This window comes from Corapipo altera, unplaced genomic scaffold (assembly GCF_003945725.1).
Source record: "Corapipo altera isolate COAL_440 unplaced genomic scaffold, ASM394572v1 268, whole genome shotgun sequence".
Lineage (NCBI taxonomy): Eukaryota > Metazoa > Chordata > Aves > Passeriformes > Pipridae > Corapipo > Corapipo altera.
The window spans coordinates 8,853,930-8,877,411 of NW_020884901.1; the positions used below are offsets into that span (position 1 = coordinate 8,853,930).

The following is a 23,482-nucleotide window of genomic DNA, read 5'->3' on the forward strand; positions in this document are numbered from 1 at the left end:
TGCCCGTTATCCCGTGCCCGTTATCCCGTGCCCGTTATCCCGTGCCCGTTATCCCACAGCCAAACGGCTCCAACGAGGCTGTTGCTGCCAGAAGAAAACACCTTGAGCCTGTGGAGAGGGGGAGGATGGCTCATAGTTAATGCTCCTTGTATCCAACTGTGCTCTTCCTCACGAAGGGATGGAGTGGGATAGATTGCTCCTTTCATTAGCAGAGAAGGTAAGTGAGGGGGCTGTACCCGAATGCAGATCCAGTCAGGCTGCCAGAAGGATCCTGGTGATTAATTGCCATCGATTTCTGACATCTGCGTTCCTACTGGGGGGAATTTTTGGAGGCCTGGAAGATGCTTTTAAGCAGCCTTCAGCCTTTTAAGGGCCGTGGAGAAGTGGAAAATGATGAAGATGGAAGAGGAGAGCCTTCAGTGGAGTGAGAGGTGCTGGGCAGGACTGGCACGGCTGGGTTTCAGTCTGGGTTGTAGGAGAGAACATCGTGTACTCTGTCTTGTTTTGGGTTTTGTGTTGGTTTTTTGTTTGTTTGTTTGTTTTTAAGATATCTGTGGGCACATGAGATGTGTGTTTGCTTTTTTGACTGTTTTAAACCATCTACTTCAGTCTCAGAGGACGTGATAGATAATTAACTAGTGTGTTGTCGGGGGCTCAGCAGCCTTATGGAATCACTCTGCCCCCCCCTCTCTGGCACTTGCTGCTTCTAATAACGTTTCCAGGCAATTGGTGACTGTTTCTCTGCTAAAGGTTCTGGCACTAATTCCCAGATCCAAATAACTGATTTCTTACAGCTTGGCTCCTGGCAGAGGTGTGCTTGCACACGGTGGTGCCAGAGTTAAACCTTCCACCCCATGGCCTTCAGACATCTCAAGGATGGGGCAAAGCCAAATCTTATCTGAGGCTGGAGCAAAACACAGCAGCCCTGAACAACATGTGGCAAATCCCTGAAATGGCTTGAGGAAGGAGACAGAGATGCAGCCTTGCGCTGTCTGATTCTGCAGAGGGGATTAAAGAGGTGGAATTTGTTATTTAATGGTAAAATGGGTTGGGTTCAGGGTGCCCATCAGATAAGAGGCTTTCCCAAAAACACTCAGGGTGAGTTCTGCTGTCTCTTTGTGGTGGTATCTCTGCAGCTGCTGCACACAAGACAATTTGTGTGTCTGGGAGGGAGAAGTTTTTCCTTGTAGAAATCCCATCCAGAGCCTGTCTTTGTGAAAGTCCCCCTGTGCTGGCACTGCTGAGGCCACACCTCGAGCCCTGTGTCCAGGTCTGGGCCCCTCATGGCAGGAAAGACACTGAGGGGCTGGAGCATGTCCAGGGAAGGGAATGGAACTGGAGAAGGGGCTGGAGCAGCAGGAGCAGCTGGGGGGGGCTCAGCCTGGAGAAAAGGAGGCTCAGGGGGGACCTTCTGGCTCTGCAACTCCCTGACAGGAGGGGGGAGCTGGGGGGGTTTGGGCTCTGCTCCCAGGGAACAAGGGACAGGAGGAGAGGGAACAGCCTCAAGCTGTGCCAGGGGAGGGTCAGGTTGGACATCAGGAGGAATTTCCTCATGGAAAGGGTGGTCAGGCTTGGAAGGGGCTGCCCAGGGAGGTTTGGAGTCCCCACCCCTGGAGGTGTCCAAGGAAGGACTGGCTGTGGCACTCAGTGCTCTGGGCTGGGGGACAAGGTGGAGATGGGCACAGGGGGGACTCGATGATCTTGGAGCTCTTTTCCAACTTTGATGATCCTGTGATAAGAACTCTGTCCTGAAAAGCTTCTCCTTTAGTCCCAGGGAGCTGGGCTGACCCTCATGGGAAGTGCATCATTCATGTGGTGCTGCCCCTCTCTTTGCTGTGGGGGCCTCACAAACAGGGCTGGCAGCAAAGTCAAGGTCAGAGGGCTTGTGCCAGCTTGTTGGCACCTCTCTGGGAGCAGGAAGGGCAAAGTGCTCCATGCTTGAGCCATAGCTGGGCTGCTGGGCACGGGGACCAGCAGCCTGGAGGCTTGCAAGGGAGTGGTAATCTGTTATAAACCAAAACCTGCCAAAATCTCATGCTCAGGTGGGTGTGGAGACACTCTGCAAACATCTCCCAGGAGGCCAGGGTGGATGCACAGTGTGGGAGAAGCCAATGTGACAGGGCTGGAAAAGAATTCCTGCTGATTGCTTGATGTTCAGGGAGACCAGCTGGAAAATGGGGCCTGTCCTGTGCTGTGGTTATGGTCCCTGCTGGCCAAAATGCCAGGGAAGGATGTGTTGAAGAAGCTGTGTGGTCCCTGATCTGCCAGGAATTGGCACCTCTAAACCCCAGATGGTCAGTTGGCCCCTTCTCACCAGCCCTGAGTGGGGTGACCCTGGTGCCCACCAAAGCCATTCCATCACCCCTTCAGCTGGACAGGAATGAGAAAATTTAACTGAAGGTGGGTCAAGATAAGGACAGGAGGGGAAAAAAAGAACAGAGGGGAAGTGCATGCAGCACTTCTTCCTGGGCAGGGAGATGGGTGGTGGCTCTGCTCTCTTGGAGCTCACCATGGCAGCTGATGGTGGCTTCTGGCTCTGTTTGGATGCAGGTGGAAGCTTCTCCCACTTGGCTCACCTGATGTCTCATCCCTTTGCAGCTCCTCATGCCAAACAGTTTGTCAAGGTCTGGTTCAGTGTGTGGATGCACAAAGGTTCTGCAGGTCTGTGCCAGATCATGTTCCCCTGCCTGCTGTGCTTCAGGGTGGATTTATCCAAGGGAAAACACTGCTTCCCTTCTCCTCCCCTCTCCCAGCCATGGCAGCTGCACTTTAAAGAGCTGGTGACTGCCTGGAGAACAGAAATCTTCCTGGAAGCTCCAGTGCTTGAACAGAACTGACTTTAGTGGTTATTGGGTGGGGAGGAGGTTTGTGCTGAGCACCCTGTGGTTTTTGGGAAGACTGTGGTGACCAGAGGGAGGACACCTGGAAGTGTCCAAGGCCTGTTCTTCTGTGTAGAGCGGAAAAGGATGGGAATGCAAGCACCAGTCAGGGTAATGAGGCATTTCTGTGGCAGAAGGAGGACTGGAATCTTGTGTTACTGCCTGTCCTCATCATTTCCCTGTGCTGGATGAGGAGCTGCAGCCCCACTCGGAGGTGAGACCTCACTCAGGGGTCTGTCAGTGCTGTTGCTGCCTTGGTACCTGGGTAAGGCAGTGGTGTTGTGGAGACTGAGAAGGGGTTTTCACAGAGCTGTCTGCAGTTTGAATGGATGGAGAAGGGTTTGGGGAGGGCCTGTACCCCATAGAATCATAAACTTATAGAATCAGAATCTGCTGAGCTGGAAGGGACCCATCAGGGTTGTAGAGTCCAACTCCTGGCCCTGCACAGAATGCCACCATCTCACAGGGGTCACTGGCAGCTCTGGGAGAGGTGAGAAGGCTCCCTGCCACCCCCAGTCCTGGAGTTCAGCCCATCCTCAGCCTGGTTTTGTGGCTCAGGAAGCTGTTCCCTGGAGCATGGCTGGGCTGCAGTGCCCCTTGGAGAGTGGGCAGTGGGCTCAGAGGTGGCTCCCAGTGAGGGCTGGGCTGATGCCAGCAGGGCTGGAGTGTGGGGAGCACCTCTGCCTGCAGGAGATGCCCACAGGGGGTGTGTTTGGGGGATCAGGGCTTGGGGCAGGGGAGCAGCCTGGGGGGGTGAAGTGCTCTGTGGGTGTTGGGATGGAGCTGTTGGTTTCCAGTCCTTGTTTTAAGCTCTCCAGGCACATGGTGACCTTGGGAGCATGTGACAAGTTTGCAGCCAAATTGCTCTGGGTGATGGAGATGCTGAACTGGATTCTCTTTAGCTTTGGCAGGGAGGGACAGGAGTGTTGCCAGGTCAGGGCTGGGATCCAGCCAGCCCAGTATTCCTGACAATATTACCCTTTTCAAGGAGCTGCTGCTCTTAGTTCTTCCTGGTCACAAGCTTTGCTCAGCAACTTCTCTGCTCAGTGGGGACAGGAGACCTTGTGGGAGCAGCTCATCAAAATGATGTATATATGGGAAAAAAAAAAAACCAAAGCACCTCCCTTCTGAGAGCAGGTCTGGAGTGTTGATGTTCCTGAGGCCTCAGAAGGGATCAGCACTTCCAACTCTCCCCAGGGAGAACTCCTATATGTTTATTTAAGTTTACTGTAAAGGTTCTGTCAGCTCCTCACAGTGGAAGCTGGGAGAGCAGAGGAGCGATTGCAAATCACCTTCTCTGGGCCTCAAGGTCATCTCTGTGCGTGTTGGTTTAAATATATGTGTATATTTAGTAATTATTGTACTCGTTAATTGACTGCTTGTGCTGGGGGAGGCAGCTGGTCGCTAAATGGCTGAATTTCAATATTCCCTGAAGGAATCAGGAGCCTTTCCAATGGCAGAGTTTGGGGCTGAGGTGTGGGATGAGAGGAGTTTGGGGCTGAGGTGTGGGATGAGAGGAGTTTGGGGCTGAGGTGTGGGATGAGAGGAGTTTGGGGCTGAGCTCAGGCTTTTCCCAAGCAGGCTGTTGTTTGGCTGGAGCCTGCTGCCAGCATGGTCATGAACAGGATGACATCCATGTCCAGCCTGGAGAGGAGAAAGTTGTGGAGAGACCTTGGAGCACCTTCCAGTCCCTAAAGGGGCTGCAAGAGAGCTGGAGAGGGACTTTGGGCAAGGATCTGTGTTGCTCTCCTCCAGCACTGATCCTTGTCCTGCTCCAGCTCCTCTCCAAAGCTGCAGAAGCTGCTCAGTCTTGGGCTCAGCTCATCCTGGGGCTCCTCCTGGGCATGGCACTGCCCACCTCACCTCCCATACTCTGCCTCACTCTGCTCTTTCCGTGGCTGGTGGGGAAAAAAAAATCCCACTGCATTTTCTCTGTCAGCAGCTTTGCCTTAACACTGTTTCAGTCAGGAGAGAGCAGGAAAATGCAAAATCCCAGCTTTTTATGTCTCTCCCTCCCTCAGTTGGTGGCCGTAGAGCAGCTTGAGATCTTCCAGCCTCGTGGAAGAGCAAAGCTGTGTCCCCCCCCTAAGGCAGGTGGTCCTGGCATTAACTCCCCCCTTCTCCTTGACTTGTCTTGCAGGTGCTGAAGGGCTGCAAGAAGCTGAACCTGTCGGTGCACTCGGTGGGGCGCATCCCGGGCGGGTACGTCACCAACCACATCTACACCTGGGTGGACCCCCAGGGCCGCAGCGTGTCCCCCCCCACGGGGCTGCCCCACCACCAGAACAGCTCCCTGCGCAGGGACAGCGAGAAGAGGAGCCACCTCCAGCTCCTGCAGGAGGGGGATGAGAAGAAGGTGAGCAAAGGGGGGACCGGCCCCAGCCCCGGGGGCCTCTCTGCGGTCACATCCCACCATGGAGGGGCCAACCTCCTTCCTTCATAGAATCATGGAATCAGCTGGGTTGGAAGGGACATCAGAGATCATCCAGTCCAACCCTTGATCCAACCCCGCCGTGGTTCCCAGCCCATGGCACTGATGCCACATCCAGTCTGATCTTAAGCACCTCCAGGGACGGAGAATCCACCACTTCCCTGGGCAGCCCATTCCAATGGCTGAGCACCCTCTCTGCAAAGAAATTCTTCCTAATATCCAACCTAAACCTCCCCTGGCACAGTTTAAGACCGAGCCCTCTTGTCTTGCTGATGGTTGCCTGGGAAAAGAGACCAACCCTCACCTGGCTCCCCCCTCCTGTCAGGGAGTTGTAGAGAGTGAGGAGGTCTCCCCTGAGCCTCCTCTTCTCCAGGCTGAACAGCCCCAGCTCCTGTGCCTGGCAGCCCTGTGATCCTGGCCTCGCTGGGGTAGCCTGGCTCTCCTTTAGGATCCTGGGTTTCCTCCCTTGGTCTGTAGATTTCCCTCTGTGTCCCTCCTGTAGGGTGGGATGGATTGGCTTTGTTCCCACTGGACACAAGTAGAACCTGAGCTGGAGAGCAGGGATTGTCCAGGTGCAGCCTGGTCTGGCAGGGAGGGTCCTGCCAGGAACAGCCATTGAACCAGAAGTTGATTTTAAGGCCTTTCCCAAAAAGGTGGGTGGTTGGATGGAGCCTTCTGACAGCATGGACATCAAGGGACTGACACCCATGTCCAGCCTGGAGGCTCTGGAGAGACCTTAGAGCTCCTTCCAGGGCCTAAAGGGGCTCCAAGAGAGATGGAGAGAGACTTGGGACAAGGACATGGAGTGATTGGACAAGAGGGAATGGCTTTAAGCTGAAGGAGGGTAGAATTAGATGGGATTTTGGGAAGGAATTCTTCTCTAGGAGGGTGGGGAGGCCCTGGCCCAGGTTGCCCAGAGAAGCTGTGGCTGCCCCATCCCTGTAAGTATCCAAGGCCAGGTTGGACAGGGCTTGGAGCAACCTGGGACAGTGGAAGGGCTTGTGGACTTGGAGGGCTGGACCTCAGAGTGCATTCCTGCCCCTCTTCCTGCATTTCAGATCTTTCCTTAGGTGTTTCTGTGAGGCCTTTTTGGGTCTCTTGGCAGTTTTCTTGAAGTAAAAAAAAAACCAAACAAACAACAAAAAAAACCCCCACCAACCAAACAAAAAAAATATATTTTTTCTCTTCCATAAATGCAGTAAAATAAACCAGATGATTTTCCTTTTCCATTTGTGGAGAGTCAGGCTGAGCCAGGAGGGGCCTGTGTGGAAACCCTGGTGAGAGAAAAAGGCACAGGGAAGGGAATGGTTTCCATAACGGTACCAGGGGAGTGTGGTCAGTGCTGGTCTGGATGTCAGGCCTCTGCCAGAAAGGGAAATGCATCAGCACCTCTAATTCTTTGCTGGGAGCCTGCCCTCCTTTAAACAGCCCCTGGTGTAAGGGAAGCCAGCAGAGGATACGTTCAGGCTGCAGTATCTGATCTCAGGGATTTAATGTCTCTTCTCCCTCTCACTTCCCATCCCAAGCAGACCCTGAGAGGTGTCAGTGCAGAGGCACAGAGCTCAGATGCCCTTGCAGTGAGGCTCAGGCTGGAGGGGCAGCCTCTGCTCCTTTCTCAGTGGTGATGGATGTGGAACACATCATCCTGTACCAGCAGGATGTGGTGTTTCCTCAGTGCCATCCATGGAATATCAAAATACTGGCCCAGGACTAAGCAGGGCACTGGCTTCCCAAACACACAGAGTTGCTTGGGTCCTTGATATATTCCCATCCTCTTATCCTGGTGTCAGTCTGTCTGACTGCACACCCAAAATGTCCTCAGCTCTGCCTGGAAATGCCGTGGAAGGGTCTGTGAGCTGGAGCTTCCCAGCTCAGCCAGAGAGGGGAAAAAAACCTAATACAGGATGAGGCAGTTTGCTGATGAAATATTCATGTGGGCCACAAGGGAGAAGGGCCTATTATTTTTACTTTAAGCAGAAGAAAGAAGCAGGCACTGCTGGCTGGTATCCCCCACCCGCTGCCACCAGTGTCACCTTGACAGAGCAGCAGCGGCTCTGGGAGCCTGTGGGGAGGAGGTTTTGTCTCTGTTCCTTTAGTCCTTGCTGTGCGTGGACATGAAATGCTCAGAAACCTGCAGATGTGCATCCCCTGAGCCTCATGTGGCCCCAGGCAGCCCCTTCCCCTCAGTGCCCAGGGGAGATGTGATTCCAGGTGATTCCAGGTGCCAGGCTGGCTTGGGGGCTTCAGGGACCACTCCCCAGCCCCAAGCACCTGAACTCCTCAGGAGTCTTGAGCTGCCCCAGGGCAGGTTTAGGTTGGCCATTGGGCAGAAGTTGTTTGCAGAGAGAGGGATCAGCCCTTGGAATGGGCTGCCCAGGGAGGGGGTGGAGTCCCCGTCCCTGGAGGTGTTTGAGCAGAGCCTGGATGTGGCATCAGTGCCATGGGCTGGGTGACAAGGTGGGGTTGGGTCACAGGTTGGTCTCCATGATCTGAGAGGTCTTTTCCAACCCAGTTGATTCTGTGATTTCTGTGAAAATGAACCCACCTGAACTTGGCAAGTGTTAATTAGTGTTGCCTAATCTGCTTTGGGAGGGAATGAAGCCAAGTTGAATGAAGGCCACGTTGAACTTCGAAGAGCACCCACGCTGGGCTTGGCTGCTCTTGGTACCCTCTGGGTACCCTCACTGCCACAGTGGGAGGGGGCCCAGCTCCAGGTCCCCCCCAGTGGCACCATTCCAGGTGAGCCAGGCTGCAGGACCTTGGCTCACGGCTTGTTCTGAGCTGTGCTGCCCTGGTGCCATTGCTGTGATGCCCCTGTACTCTCAGATCCCTGGGCAGGTCTGCCAGCCTTGGCTGTGCTGCCCACTCGTTGTGGTGCAACCAGCTTGTGGCCTGCTGGCTTCAGCACCCTTTGCCCAGGTGTGAGGGAAGGCTCTTCCAAAATCTCAGCTTGCCCTTCTATTCCCTGGTGCTGCTTCACACGGTCAGAAGGCCCTTTGCTTTCTCCACAGAATCCCGGGATGGTTTGGGTTGGAAGGGACCTTAAAGCTCATCCAATCCCGCCCCCTGCCATGGGCAGGGACACCTTCCACTATCCCAGGTTGCTCCAAGCCCTGTCCAACCTGGTCTTGGACACTTCCAGGGATGGGGCAGCCACAGCTTCTCTGGGCAACCTGTGCCAGGGCCTCCCCACCCTCCCAGGGAAGAATTCCTTCCCAATATCTAATCTAATCCCACTCTCTTGGAATTTGAAGCCATTCTGCCTTGTCCTGTCACTCCAGGCCCTTGCAAAGTCTCTCTCCATCTTTCTTGTTGGCTCCTTCATGTCCTGGAAGGCCACAATTAGGTCCCCCCAGAGCCTTCTCTCCTCCAGGCTGAACAATCCCAATTCCCTCAGCCTCTCCTCATGGCAGAGCTGCTCCATCCCTCTGATCAGCTCCTTCCCTTCTGGCTGTTCAGGGGATCTGGGGAGTTGCTGGTGGGCTGTCAGCTGTTTGGATGGCTTGGCTTTCACCACCCTCTTCCAGGCAGTGGATCTGGGCCAGAATCCGGCTGGAACCAGGCTGGGCTCTGAGCTGCTCTGTGGGGGTGAGCAGGAGGGGTGTGCTGTGACCTGGGCCAGGTGTTCACTGTAGACCTGACCTAACGTGGATGATGCCATGAGAAGGCACAAGAAGGGGTGTGAGAGGGGACTGGAGAGCTGAGGGAGGTGCTGGCAGGGACAACCTCTGGCCATGCAAGTGGTTATGGATCTTTCTGCTCCCACGTCTGTGCTGTGTGTGGCAGATGACCACGTTTCCCAAGCTTTTCCTGCACTACAACAACAGAAGAGCAACAAGGCTGGTGAAGGGACTCAAGCACAAGTGCTATGAGGAGAGGCTGAGGGAGCTGGGGGGGCTCAGCCTGGAGAAGAGGAGGCTCAGGGGAGACCTCCTCACTCTCTACAACTCCCTGACAGGAGGGGGGAGCCAGGTGGGGGTTGGTCTCTTTTCCCATCAGCAAGACAAGAGGGCTCGGTCTTGAGCTGTGCCAGGGGAGGTTTAGGTTGGAGATTAGGAAGAATTTCTTTCCAGAGAGGGTGCTCAGCCATTGGAATGGGCTGCCCAGGGAAGTGGTGGATTCTCCGTCCCTGGAGGTTTTTAAGAAGAGACTGGATGTGGCATCAGTGCCATGGGCTGGGAACCACAGCGGGGTTGGATCAAGGGTTGGACTTGATGATCTCGGAGGTCCCTTCCAACCCAGCTGATTCCATGATTCTGTGATACAGAGCAGCCTTCCCTGTAGTCCTAACTGATGGATCCAATGTTTTACCAGAGCCCTGTGCCCATCCTCCCCACAGGTGAAGTAACCAGTGGTGGTGGTCAGTGGTAAATGTGAAATGGAGGGTTGGGAGCAGGACAAAGCTCTGGAGCCACATGTCTCCAGGCCAGGCACAGCAGCAGGGCAGCCCCCAGCACCATCCCAACACAGGATGGCACCTGCCTGCTGGAAAGCTGGGACCTGCTTCCCATGGTCACCTTCTGCCTCACAGCACTTGGATCTTTGTCATCTGTCCAGGCTTGAAGCTGTTTGGATTTGTCACAGCAGCAAAGGGCCGTTTGTGCTGTGAATTGTCATTGATGGACTTCTGGAATCAACAGCTTATTTTGTTAAAAGCACTTTGGAAACCCTCAGACAGCAAAAAAACCCTCATAGGTGCTGCTGAGCTGGGAGGAAGATGAAGTGTGCAAAATGCTCTGCCAGTGTTGGACTGTGAATTCTCTGAGAAGCACCATTCCATCAGCTGAATTGCTGCTCTAATGTGCTTATTGCCAGGGGAGCTGCTTATTCCTTCAAGCTTTTGGTGCAGCAGAAGAAAGAAAATATATATAAAGAAGAGAGTGTGAACATCTCCTTGCCTTCAGGCAGTTCTGTACCCAGAAGTAGCTGTAATTATTATTAAAAAAAAAAAATCTGTGATAATATTGTGTGCTTTGAATGTTTGAGGCACTAATGGTGACTACTTGAGCATGAAGGATAAGAGAGGCAGGAGAGAGGAGGAAGGATTTCTGTCTATTAGTTTGTAATGGCATTTTCAGTGTGAAGTGTGAAGCTCCCCACGTCTCTCACTGTTTGCTTGCTCTGACCTTGCTGGGGTTTGATTTTGTTTACAGCTTTGAGTGCATCCAGTGTGTGGGGGGGTGGATAGTTCCCTGTGTTATTGGAATATGTGATGTGAGCCACTGGTCCCCCCAGTGCCCAGGCCTGGAATCACAGAATGATTTGGGTTGAAGGGACCTTTAAAGCCCCTCTAAACCCCCTGCAGCGAGCAGGGCACCTTCAGCTCCACCAGGTTGCTCAGAGCCCCATCCAACCTGAGCTTGGATGTTTCCAGGGATGGGACATCCTGCCTTGAGGGATCTGTAGCACTGTCCCAGCAGACTTACCCCAAAATACCCCTTGGGTCAGAGCTCAGCCCGCCTCACCCCGTGCTGATGGGCAGCAGTGCCATCTCCTTGTTCCTTCGGGTGAAAAAGCACCCAAAAGTGGTAACTGTTGCATGAGCCAAGCCCTGCCTGGCAGGGAGGCAGTGTTGGGCTCAACATCAGCCTGGCCAGGAGCTGGACTGAGGCTTGGGGTGGGGAAAGGACTTGGTTTGGAGACTGTCCCTGTGCTCTGAGTGTCCCCTCTCCACCCTGGGAGGTGCTCGCTGTCCCCAGTTGTGCTGTAGCTGTGCTGATGTTACACATATTAAACCCCTTGGAGGTGGTGCCCAAGCCCTGGCATGGCTTTACCAAGCCTGCCCTGGGCAGGGGGTGATGTTGGGCCAGCTCTAATGGATTTGGCACCCCCGGAGCTGTGGCTGCTGCTCCCAGCACTCAGTTAATGGCTCGTGAGCTGGCTCTGCCTTCCCTCACTCCTGTGTTTGCAGGATGTCTAGACACAAACCTGTGGGGTTTCCTTGGGAAGCAGGAGGAGGACGAGCCCTGGGAGCCTCCTGAAATGTTGTTTTTGTTTGTGTGGTGGCAGTAATGGCACGGAAATAGCTGCCAGCATGGGTGAAACCTCCTCAGCCACACTTGTGTGCCGAGTCCTGCTGGTGCGGAGTAATTCGTATCTGAAAGAGCTTTTTTTCTAATGATAAAATCGAATCTGTCAACAGGTAATTTCATAAACCCAGAGAGAAGGAATCCTGGGCAAGAATCAGCTCGGAGCAAATGCTTTATTAATGGTGGTGGTTTTTTTCCCTTCATTTCCTGCTCCGGGAGGCAGCAGATGTTTCAGCATTGAAATTGAAATTAAAATTGTGACCTTGATCTTCCAAATGCTTCTGTGTGGCACGTGCAGGAGTAGCCTGGGGCTGGGCACAGCCTTGGAATGGCACAGGGGAGGAGGTGGGCACTGCACAGTCAGTGCTGCCTGGGAATACCCAGCAAGGGGTGGGGCGTGACCTTGCTTGGATGTTACTTTGCCTCCAGTGCTTAAAGGGGCTCCAAGAGAGCAGGAGAGAGACTTTTTACAAGGACATGGAGTGATTGGACAAGAGGGAATGGCTTTAAGCTGAAGGAGGGTAGAATTAGATGGATATTGGGAAGGAATTCTTCTCTGGGAGGGTGGGGAGGCCCTGGCACAGGTTGCCCAGAGAAGCTGTGGCTGCCCCATCCCTGAAAGTGTCCAAGACCAGGCTGGACAGGGCTTGGAGCAACCTGGGCTAGTGGAAGGTGTCCCTGCCCATGGCAGGGGCTGGGATGAGATGGTCTTTAAGATCTCTTCCAACCCAAACCAGTTTTGGATTATGATGTCCTCAGTTTCCCCCACGGAATAGCTGCCCTTGCTTGCTGCCTGGTTTAGGATGGTGTCAGGACAGCTGTGGATTTGCAGCTCAGATTGATCCCAGCTTTCCCTGATTGTAGCCCTGGAGGGATGTTACAGCTCCTCACCCCGAGTGAGCTGCAGCCTGGCTGTGGAACAGGGAGGAGGGAGGAAGCATGAAGTGGAAATGGAACCTCAGTGCTTTCTTCTGGGGCAGGACTTGGCACAGAAGTGTTTATCACATACCTACAAACCTGAGTGGAAAAGCCCAAGCAGCAGGGCTCGATCCAGGGAATGCCATGCTGAGGGTCTGTTCCCAGTGGGGCCCTGGGTCAGCACTTTCCACCATGGCAGGATCGATGGTGGGAACCACTGGGAACATCAGTCTGGTCCCAGGGCACAGGTTTAACTCTCTCCTTGGACAGCACAGCTGGGCTTGTGCTTCACTGTCACCCCAGCTGGGTGTGGAGTGGGCTCATGGCACAGGGAGGTGCCCTCGGTGGTGGGTGAGGATGATGCTGTGCTTGGGGCACCCTCCTGACACCACCTCTGTGTGTGCTGGACCCATCCCTGGATACAGAGTCCCTTGGGAAGCAGTGTGCAAAACAGCCCCCTCTGATCCCTAAGCCCTTAACATGGGGTGGCTCAGCCTTCCCTTCATCCCTTCATCCCGGCAATCAGCTTATCCCTCCTCCTCCTCCTCCTCCTGACCCAGCCGAGCCCCCTGCCTGCCAGCACTCCCTCTATCTCCCAGCTATTCCCGAATCCCGCCGTTTATCACCGAGCTGGACGCTCCAAGCGCCGATTTCCCAGTCCCCTGCTGCTGCCTCGCTTTTCCCGGCAGTTCCCACCGCGCTGCCTCGGGGCTTGCCCGGGGAGCCACGGCCATTAAGCTGATTAAGAAACGCAATTAAACCCTGAACAGCCCAACTTGCTGGGGCTGCCAGCAGCGAGGTGTTTTTCAGCAGTGCTCAGGTTTCTCCACACGGCTTGGAAGAGGCTTTCAGCCCTTCATGGCTTGGGGTTGTATCCCTTACTTTCCGCACCTGGAAGCCCAAGTTTTCCCTGGAAGGCCAGGTTTTCCCTGGAACAGGTGTAAACAAACCAGCTCACGTGGCAGCACCCCGGGTGGAGAGGGAGTATCTCTTGCTCCATCTGATGATATCCATGTGGGAGAGCAGCTTCTCAGCTTACCAGCTCGTTGGGATAGGGTTAAAGGGAGATGGAAATGTCTGGACACCCCTCCTGTTGCCAATTCTGGTTGTATGTGCTGTTCAGGGACCTGCAGAGAGGGTTTTGGCATTCCCAGTCTATTTTGACTTGATCTGTGACTCCATGCGCTCTGCTACTCCCATATTTTTCCCCAGTATTAGGGATTTTTGAGAAGTTTGGCCCACAGTGGGGTGAAGAAGTTAGAGAAGGGAAACCCTAAATGTCATTAGACAGACTGGGAGAAAACAGGACTTCAGAAAAGCTGAATATTTTTCTGGCTTTAAAGAAACACTGAGTGGAGTGTTCTGTGGTGCAGAGCAATGTTTCCATGTAAGGAGAGAGCTGAACTGCCCTTGGTTTCGACGGGTCTGTTGGGTGGGTTCAGTGCCCAGCAGCCTCTCCAGCCTGGCATGAAGGGATCTCTGTATAATTCCTTTAGAATTCTTCAAGGCTCAAATAGTTTCCAGCACTTTCTGCACTTTAAATGAGGGGAAGGACTAACCCAGGAGGTTTGTGCAGCCCTAGAGAAGGGTGCTGGTGTGAGGAGTTAATGTCTTACAGTTCTCCAGCCATTCCTGGAGTGTGGATATGGACGAGGAGCTGCTTTGCATCCATCTCATTAAGTACAAAATTTGGAGCCTCGGGTACATTTGTGTCCTGCTGCTGATTTCTGATTTTCACCAAGGTAGAAAATGGGGTTTCAATACCAGCCACTCTAAGGCTGGGCTGAATTCCCCATGTGATGCCGTGTCCTCTGGAAAGGTGGATTAATTAGTGACTCAAAGCTGGAAATTACTTTTCCATCCAGGTAAATGTGCAAGATTTCGGTTTGACTGCAGCGAAGGGTTTTAAATATAAAAGCCCTTCACAAACAGCCTGTTTCTGGTTGTTTCTATCAGTGTGAAACACATTTTGGCCTTTCTCATTTGTTTTTATTCCCGCTGTCTGCTTTTCTCCAGGAGTGACTTAAAACTTGGGGACTAAAGCAAAAGAAAAAAACCCCTGGAGTTATTAATTTAGGAGGTGTCATGCAGTGAGTGAACAAAGGCCATTTTAAATTGAGAGTCCTCCAGGGAGCTGAACACAGATTTGCTCATGCACTCGAAATTCTCACCTGAACATCCCTATATTTTCAGAGCAGGAGAAGGTGAAGGGAGGCAGATGGAAGCTGGCTGATGGCTCGGGTGTGCTGTGCAGATCAGCATCTGGTGGGGAGAACATCTGCCCAGGTGCTGTGGGGTAGTGGAGAATCAGCCTGTCAGGTTGTGGGAAATGTTAAATGTCTTTTGCAAAATGTGCTGGCTGGCTGGAAAACTTGTCCTGGTGTTATTAATTAGAGATAATCAGGCACAGGAGCCCCTGGGCCTCTTAGGGGTTTGCCTTGTGGCTTGTTCTCCATATCCTTTCCCAAGGGGAGAGTGCCTGGAGTGGCCCCTCACAGCCAAAGAAGTGCCAAGGGCTGATTCCCAATGTAGATGGAGTGGGCTCATTGCTCTGTAATCACATGTTTGCACAGGGCATGGGATTCCAGAGAGGGCATTCACAGCCAGTGCTGGCTGGCACCTCTCCTTTGGTGCCCCTGGGGCTCTGGGGGCTGCTCTCAGCTCAGTCTCTACCTCGGAGATGCCCCTGTGAAAGGAGAGAGTGGAAAATGCCATGGATCAGCTCTTCCCCTGGTTCATGGCTGAAATCCACCCAGGCCACATGTGCTGAACCCTCCCAGTGCTCCAGAGCTGGATTTTCCTCTGGTGTTCCCCAGTTCCTCCTCAATCCCTCAGGAGCTGCTCTCTTCCACCCAGGGACACGGTGGGGGTGCAGCTCCCTGTTCCACCTGTGTGTCCCACCTCTCCTTTGGGCTGCACTCAGATACCACATCACTGACTGTTCCCATTCCTCTGCAGGTGAACCTGGTCCTGAACGAAGGGAAATCCCTGGGCCTCATGATCCGAGGAGGGGCTGAGTATTCCCTGGGCATCTACATCACCGGGGTGGATAAAGGCTCTGAGGCAGAGAGCACTGGCCTGAAGGTGAGAGTGACCCCAGACTGGGCTGGGGGGGTGTGGAGCTGCACATTTGGTGGCTGCAGGGCCAGGTCAGCCCATCCCTGCTGCTCTTCCTACCTCTTTCCCCCAGCCAAGCTCAGCTGTTAATGGGCAGGTGAGTGTTGCATTTCTGAGGTGGCTTTTCAGGGCAGGTTCTTGGGGTGTTTTGGACCTGAGCCTGGAGAGAGCAAGGTGCTGGTGCAGGGAGAAATGCAGCCTTACCACTCCTGGGGTGGGTTGTACTTGCCTTCTGCCTTACATCTGATTTCTCCCCTTTGACACAGCCCAGGGATGTTTTTGGTGTGCAGCAAAAACCTGGCAGGTGAATGACAGACTAGCTGGGGTTCAAAGGCACCTCTGGAGATCATCCAGGCAGGGTCACCCAGAGCAGGTGACACAGGAACACATCCAGGTGGGTTTGGGATGTCTCCAGAGAGGGAGACTCCAGGCCCACCCTAGGCAGCTGTTCCAGGCTCTGACACCTCCATGGAAAGAAGTTCTTCCTCATGTTGAGGTGGAACTTGTATTTGAATTTATGGCCATTGCTCCTCATCCTGTCATTGGGCACCACTGAAAAGAGTCTGGCACCCCTGGAGATATTTATGTGCATTGATGAAATCTCTTCTCAGTCTTCTCCAGACTAACCAGGCCCAGCTGCCACAGTCTCTGCTCACAGGAAAGTCACTCTCACCTCCCTCAGCTGGCAGGGCAGAGTTTTCTATTAAAGATCCTGATCCTGTGCCCTTTTCCTGCATCTTCCATCCAAAGCCATTATGTTTGGAGCCAGTGCTGGGCACAAGGTGCTCTCAACCTGCCTGAGGGCATGTGTTTGGAGGCCAGTTCACTGTGGTGGGAGCAGGTGTGTGCAGGTTTCCTCCTGCAGCACTGGCATCTGCAGGGATCATGTCTTAACAAGCAGAACCAGCGGGATCACCCTCGGGATGGAGCTGACCTCCAGCTGCATCAGGTTCCTTCCACTGTCAAACAGGTCCCTAAGGGATTCTCTGGGGTTTGGCTGGGCCCTGGTCCAGGGTTGGCTGCAGGTTTGCTGCAGATCTCTGGTAAAGGGAGGTCCTGCACCTCGTTCATCCCACCACAAACACACCCAGCACCTCTGAGCTCCTCCAGCCTTCCTGCTGTGCCAGAACAGGATGGGACATCCTGGGACCACAGCTGCTACTGGAAGGTACATTTGGGGTTAAAATTCTGTATTTCCTAGGGCATTGACCAGTTAAATAAGTTGAAAGGGAGCCACTGGTGTATCTCTGTGCCACTCGGGAATGGGGCATGTTTGAAACTCAAGCTCCTCAGGCTGTAAAATTTTATTTCATTCAGGCTTTCTTTTCCAGTGTGTTTTTTCTCTCTAAATGACCCAGTTCCCTGCAATCACATCATGCCCTTTTGGCTTCCTCCAGTGCAATCCTATGGGCCCTGAGAGTCAGTTCTTTCCCTGCTCCTTGTGTCAGTCAAAACCTGCTGATGTTAAACTCTGTAATGTTCTCTCAATCCCCTGAAATGGTGCTGGACTGCTGAGGATCGAGGGGTAATCCACTCTGATCCCCTCCCTGTACTGTGAAGGGACACATTTTTGGACTCAGTGACCTTAAAGGTCTTTTCCAACCTAAATGATTCCACGATTCTGTGATGCCTCCATCGATCAGCCCTGGGCAGTTTAGGGCTAAGCCTTCAGTGGCCCCATAAAGTCACTTCAATCTGTTAAAGCACCAGCTGGGGACAGTCTGGTGGAGAGGGCTGTGATTTGGGCTGGGACAGACATGATCCTGTCCCTCAAATTGCTGTGGCACAAGAAGTTGCATCCAGCTGGGCATTGAGGTCACCAGAGTTCCCTTTGCAGCCAAGGAGACGTTTTTGGGGTAATGCAGCCATTGCTGAACTTAACTGTGCTCTGCAGGCTCCTGTTTCTCTTTTTTGACACAGAATGAAAATGCTGCACTTGGAGGTTTGGATCAATCCAAGTTTTAATCTCTATCTCAGGTCCTTAGCAGGGAAATGAGGTTTTGACCCCTGTGACCTGAGGGGTCACTAGGATGGGGAGCTGTGGGAGCATCCTGGGTAGAGAATGGAGTGTTTCTTAGGCAGCAAGAAGTGAGAGCTGCTGCTGGAAACTCCTTGCAGAGCCTTGGTCTCTCCCAAAGTGTAGGACTCTCCTCTGGGCTGGCACCTCCCAGCAGCTGTGCCCGTGCTGGATCCCAGGGGTATCAGTGCAAGGTCATGGCCAGAGGCAGCAGGGACAGTGCTCTGGGACACCAGGATTTCAAGATAGATGACAAGAGGCACCGGACAACTTGTTTCTGCTTGGTAGAGCTGGAAGGAGAGGGACTGGCTGGAGCTGCCTCGGGCATTGTGTGGTGACCTTGGTGACACCAGTGTGTGTCCCCAGCACCTGCTGCCCCTGTGCCAGTCAAGCTCCATGTCCTAAAAGAAGCCTGAAAGGCAGGAAAAGAGAAGTTGTTTTCCTCGGGTTCTGTCAGTTTGATTCACGTTTAACACTTCAGTACCGCTCCAAATCCCTCTTTTTACCACACGGGGAAAAATTGCGGCTTTGCTTCCCTTTCCGTCCTCCCACAGTGAGCTCAGCAGGGGTGATGTCACACTGGACACTCACAGGGACACTCACAGCAGCACAACACCTGGCTTTATCCCTCCACCTCAGCCCATGCCTGCTCGGAAGGCTGGGAATGAGCCACACTCACACTCCCTGGAGGCACCCGGAGCTGTCCCTGCTGTCCCCTGTCCCTGCCACCCCCGCTCCCACCACCGGGGCTGGTGTTTGCACCCCAAAGCCTCTGCTTATTGATTCTGCACATCTCCCTCCTCGCTGCTCTGTTCTCTGGCAGCTGATTTGTGCATTCCTGCTGTGAATGTCAGGCTTTATGTGATTTCAGATCAGCACAGGTGCTTCCCGCCCTGATTTGTGTTTGCCGCGGGCTGTAACTTCAGAGCTGCTCAGGGCTTTGGAGATAAAGAAAGGCCTTTTATGTCCTGCTGTTAGACATGGCTGGGTGTAGATCGTGTCCCCCTGCGCTCCCTACACTGCTCCAGGTGCTGGTGGAAGGGATGTGATACCACAAAGAGGGAAGAACTGGTGGGTAAATGTGATTTCCAGGTAGTTTGTTGCTCTGTGAAGTAGAAAAACGGGGGGTTTGTTCAATGTGGGTTCGACCCAACCTTGCTGGGTCGATGGGAAGGTTCCTGCTGACTTCCCAGGAGTGAATCCCTCTCTGGAGTTTGCTGTTGTCACTGAATTTGCTACCAGAATTGTTTGAGTTGATTCTGATGTGATGTTCAGATTGGATATAAGGGAGAAATTCTTCCCTGTGAGGGAGGGGAGGCCCTGGCACAGGTTGCCCAGAGAAGCTGTGGCTGCCCCATCCCTGGAAGTGTCCAAGGCCAGGTTGGAGCAACCTGTTCTAGTGGGAGGTGTCCCTGCCCATGGCAGGGGTGGGATTGGATGGTCTTTAAGGTCCCTTCCAACCCAAACCAATCTGTGATTCTGCTAGACATTGAATTTATACCTTCTTGTATCTATGACACCAACTCAGAGAATTTTGAAATGTTCTAATAATAAATAAACTGAACAATTAATTTTTTACATTTCCCTTAAATTTTGATCAAAGAGCAAACAACATGGTATTGAAAACCAGGACAAAACAAGGAGGTTTTCCCAAGTCCCAGGAGCTAAACTGGCTTTTTTTCTACTCCAGAAGTGGTGCCTTGGTCCTGAGATGTGGGTCCCAGAGGAGCTGATGCTGGTTCAGGTGCTGCTGCTCTGCTCCCTCTGGCTCCATGGCCATGAAAGGCAGAGCAGCAAACAGGCTGGATCGCTGCAGTCAGTCAATAATTAAATATTCATACTCCTGGCCTTGGCCTTCTTTATGTTTATTCATTCATGGAACTCCTGACAATGTGTTCTTTGGGCATGTTTTAAAATATGCTGCCTGGGAGTCAGTTCTCAGACTGAAGAAGTGAGTGTTAGCAGAGGCTGCAGAGCAGGGATGTGAGTCAGTCGTATTTTGCTTTCAGCTTCTGTCCTTCCTGCCTCCTTGGTGACATTCCCAGCGATGCCATGGCCTTGTTCTGGTGGCATCCATGGCTCTTCTCATCCTAATTTCTTCCCTGCTCTTTTTTTTTTTCTGGGGGTGTATTTTGTCAGGATTTTTTTCTTTTTTAAGCCGTTTTTGTTTTCTCTCTGTGACCTTTCCATCAGAAAGAGCAGATTTTGGGCGCTCGCTCCGAACACACCACTCAATACTGAGTTCCCAGCCCAAGGGCTGGGGTGGAGAGAGGCTACAATGATCCATATCTACCCATACATGAGAGGAGAGGAAAAGAGAGGCTGTAAACAGGAAGAGGTGAATGATTTTACATCCTCAGTGGCTGTCATAGAACAGAGAGTCATTTAGGTTGGAGAAGATCTCCAAGATCATCAGGTCCAACTGTTCCCTGAGCACTGCTGAGGCCACCTCTGCACCATGTCCCCAAGTGCCACACTCACATGACTTTTAAATCCCTTCAGGGATGGGGATTCCATCACTCCCTGGGCAGCTGTGCCAGGGCTGGACAGCCCTTTCCATGAAGAAATTTTCCCAATATCCAACCTGAACCTCCCCTGACACAGCCTGAGGCCGTTCCCTCTCCTCCTGTCCCTTGTTCCCTATGAGCAGAGCCCGACCCCCCCCCCCCCCCCCCCCCTTCCGGGGGGGGCCAGGCCCAAAGGGCCCCCCTGAGCCTCCTTTTCTCCAGGCTGAGCCCTCCCAGCTCCCTCAGCCGCTCCTGCTGCTCCAGCCCCTTCCCAGCTCCATTCCCTTCCCTGGACACAACTTGGTGTCATCTGAGGACTGACTGAGGGTGCACTCAGTCTCCTTGTCCCAGAGCTGCCCTTTGAAAGCTGGTTTGTGTTTTGATGTCTGCACATGGACAGAAATACTGAAAAAAAGAAGAGAAGATAAAATAAAAGCCTTGGGGCTCCCTCTGAGTCTGGGGAAGGAGCTGCAGAGTGAGGGGTCAGTCAGGAGGTGTGTGGTTGTGGGACCCGAGAGGGAACGTTTCTCCTGGAGTGGTCATTCCAACGGTGCCACCTTGCTGGGAACAGACGTTGTTTAAATGGCTCCTCTCCTGGAAGGCCACCAGAACCCTCCCCACAGCAGGGCCACAACCTCTGCCAGCCCCCAGAGACCATTTCCTCTCTTTGTGCTCTCACTCCCATCTGTATCTGCTTTGTTCCTCCTATTTGTGTTGTGAAGTGGTCGGGAAAAGAACACGTTTTCAGGCAGCACTTGGCACCAATCATTCCCTACCCTGCTCCCAGATCTCTGTGATCCTTCCAACGGGCTGTGTTGGCCTCGTTGGCCATGGATCACCTGCCCTGCCCTGTTTCCCTCCTGGAGAAGCTGAGCACCTCCCTATTTTTCTTATTTAACTTGGTCGATTCCCAATCGATTCATACGTTTCCCTGCCCGTATTTTTAATTTCTTCAGGTCTGCTTTTGGTAATTATTTGTGCTGGAGGGAGGCTCCTTCTACTTTAGGGGTATCTCCAGTGTAATTTAGCCCCTCTCCAGGTACATTAGTGGCATTAAACAGGACTGGTGCTAATGCCAACCCATTTGGGACCCTATTAGCCCTGGTACTCCCAGCTCAATTTGGTGTCATTTAACATGAACTCATGTTTAAAATCTCTCACCTATTTCTCTGTCTGTGTGACTGAATTTCTCCCAGAGCCTGTTTTGATTATTTTTAAGAGCCTTTAGCTGCTCAGAACCCTTGTCTGAAGCCCATTAAGTTTCTCTTGGCTGCACCTCCCTTTCCCACGTCATTCCCTCTGTCTCCACAAGGAGAAGGAGCCAAGCCTGTCATCGAGGTGTGTTATTTCCGAGCTCTGCTTCTCGTCATGCTCTGTCACCTTTTGCATGTCATGTTCAGCCCCTGCATTTCAGGGTACATTTATCCCTAGGAAATGGGAATAATTCCATTTTCAGAAGTGCTCAAGCACTCAGCACGTCCTGTGTGTCCACCCACCATTAGCTGAGCACAACTGAAATCTTGTTCCTGAAATATCCAGGGCAGTAATTTTCCTGTATTTTATTTTTGTGTGTGTGTGTATGTGTCTTATTATTATTACTTCTTTTATTCTGTGCCAGTTTGGAGCTGTGCATACAGCAAATCACTTTTGCCAGGGTCAGCTTTTGTTTTACTGGATGGTTCTTTTTACATCTCTGCAGTTTTTTGTCACCTTCCCAGTTGTCCTTGACTTTGGGGAGAAAATATAATTATTATCCATGTTAATTAGCAACAAATCCTTTCCAGCTCTAATAGGAGTCTGTGATCAAGATAGGCTGATTTGCAGACATTGGGCTGTCCAGTGATTCCTTTTTATCTGCCCTTCACCAGCAATCATTTTTGCAAGGTCTTTTTTTTTGTCCCTGCACGAGGTGCTCAAACTTATCCAAGTATTTTGTGGGTGGTTTTTCCCACCTGGTGTTAATGTTCTGGGAGCACCTGGGAGAGGTGGTCATGTGCTGGGCACAGGAGACCAGAGGGATGTGAAGGACATGGAATAAATGTTGAGGAAGTGATGAAGGACAGACACAGAGGGATGAAGTAGCTGGTCCAGGGCCCTTCTGGTCTCCCTGGTGCAACAAGGACTTGCCAGGCTCCTGTTGGGTTCTCTCTTAAAAGGAGAAATTAAAGAAAGGTTATTAAATCTGTGTAACTGTCTTGAAACAAAATAATCATGAAAGTTTAATGCCCGATACAGAAAACTATTAAAGATTCATAATTGCAACAGAACTGTCTAATCAGATTTGGGGGTTTATTGTTTTGGTGCTGCTGTGAGCCCTGTGCTCCTTCTTTAGCAGGAAAATCCACTCCAGTGGGTTGGCTAATAAATCAGAAAGACCTGAGAGATGATATTCATTCCACCTGAACGTGTGTTTCTCTTGGCAGTTCAGGCACTTGCATAATTTCCCTTCCCTGTTTTGTTGTCCATCAGCAGTTTTCTGATGGTGGGTTTAAAGCTGACAGAGCTTGAAGGGAGTCTGAGATATTTTGTCGAGTCTGTTTGTTGGGAATGTGGGTTTGTGTTATTCACCCTTCCCTGGGCTCCCTCTCTTCCCATTTCCCAGTGGCTGTGGATCAGCTCAGCTGGATCAGCTCTGCCCTGGGCTCTCTGTGTGCAGCTGCCTCCCAGAGCTGGCTCTGGGCTGTCTTTCTCTCAAGGCAGGGAAGTTCCACATCCCTGTCCCGTGATTTTGGCGGATCTGTGCTCTGCAGTCTGCTGGGATGGGTGTGATATCCCAGATCCACTCTGGGATCTCTCCCTCCAGCAGGCAGTGCAAAGGGCCACCAGTTCTGTGCCCAGAGCTGAGTTGGTGCCATAGATACAGGAAGGTATAAATTAAATGTCTGGCAGAATCACAGATTGGTTTGGGTTGGAAGGGACCTTAAAGACCATCCAATCCCACCCCTGCCACGGGCAGGGACACCTTCCACTAGCCCAGGTTGCTCCAACCTGGCCTTGGACACTCCCAGGGATGGGGCAGCCACAGCTTCTCTGGGCAACCTGTGCCAGGGCCTCCCCTCCCTCACAGGGAAGAATTCCTCCCTTATATCCAATCTGAACATCACATCAGAATCAACTCAAACAACTCTGGTAGCAAATTCACTGACAGCAGCAACCCCCAGAGAGGGACCCACTCTTGGGAAGTCTTGCCTTCCCACAGGGCATATCAGAGGATGGGAAGGCCAGCCAAGAACAGGTGGCTCCATTTTCAGGACTTGCTGCTTGGAGTGTGTTCCTGGAGCCAGAGCAGGAGCTGCTGCAGCCCTTGTGCCAACACTGGGGCCGTGCAGGGGCTGTCACAACCCTCCCTCTTCCCCTTGAGCCCCAGGTTGGATCATCCCAGCTCACAGGGTTTGCATCCCTGCTGGGTTGGCCACAGGGCTGTGGGTTTGGCCCTTCCCTACATCATCCCTTGTCTGCTGAGCCGCAGCTGCCCTGTGACAGCAGTCATGGGGACAGCCAGCACAGGGCACTGGCTGACACGTGAGGGCAAAACTCAGGGGCTCTGGCAGTGGTGGTGGTGGGGACTGGGCTCTGCCACGGCC

At 52.8% G+C, this 23,482-nt stretch overlaps 1 protein-coding gene across 3 annotated transcripts in view; it reads left to right on the forward strand.

Moving 5' to 3' along the window:
- WHRN (whirlin) overlaps positions 1-23,482 on the forward strand; it is a 50,754-nt gene that overhangs the window by 8,608 nt on the left and 18,664 nt on the right. For 2 of the 3 annotated variants that reach the window (XM_027650283.1, XM_027650284.1), the window contains exons 2-3: positions 5,020-5,235; positions 15,216-15,341. In XM_027650283.1, the coding sequence (XP_027506084.1) occupies positions 5,020-5,235; positions 15,216-15,341 (342 nt within the window). Of the gene's footprint in view, positions 1-118; positions 218-5,019; positions 5,236-15,215; positions 15,342-23,482 lie in introns of those variants that run through there. The other variant, XM_027650285.1, reaches the window with a different exon arrangement.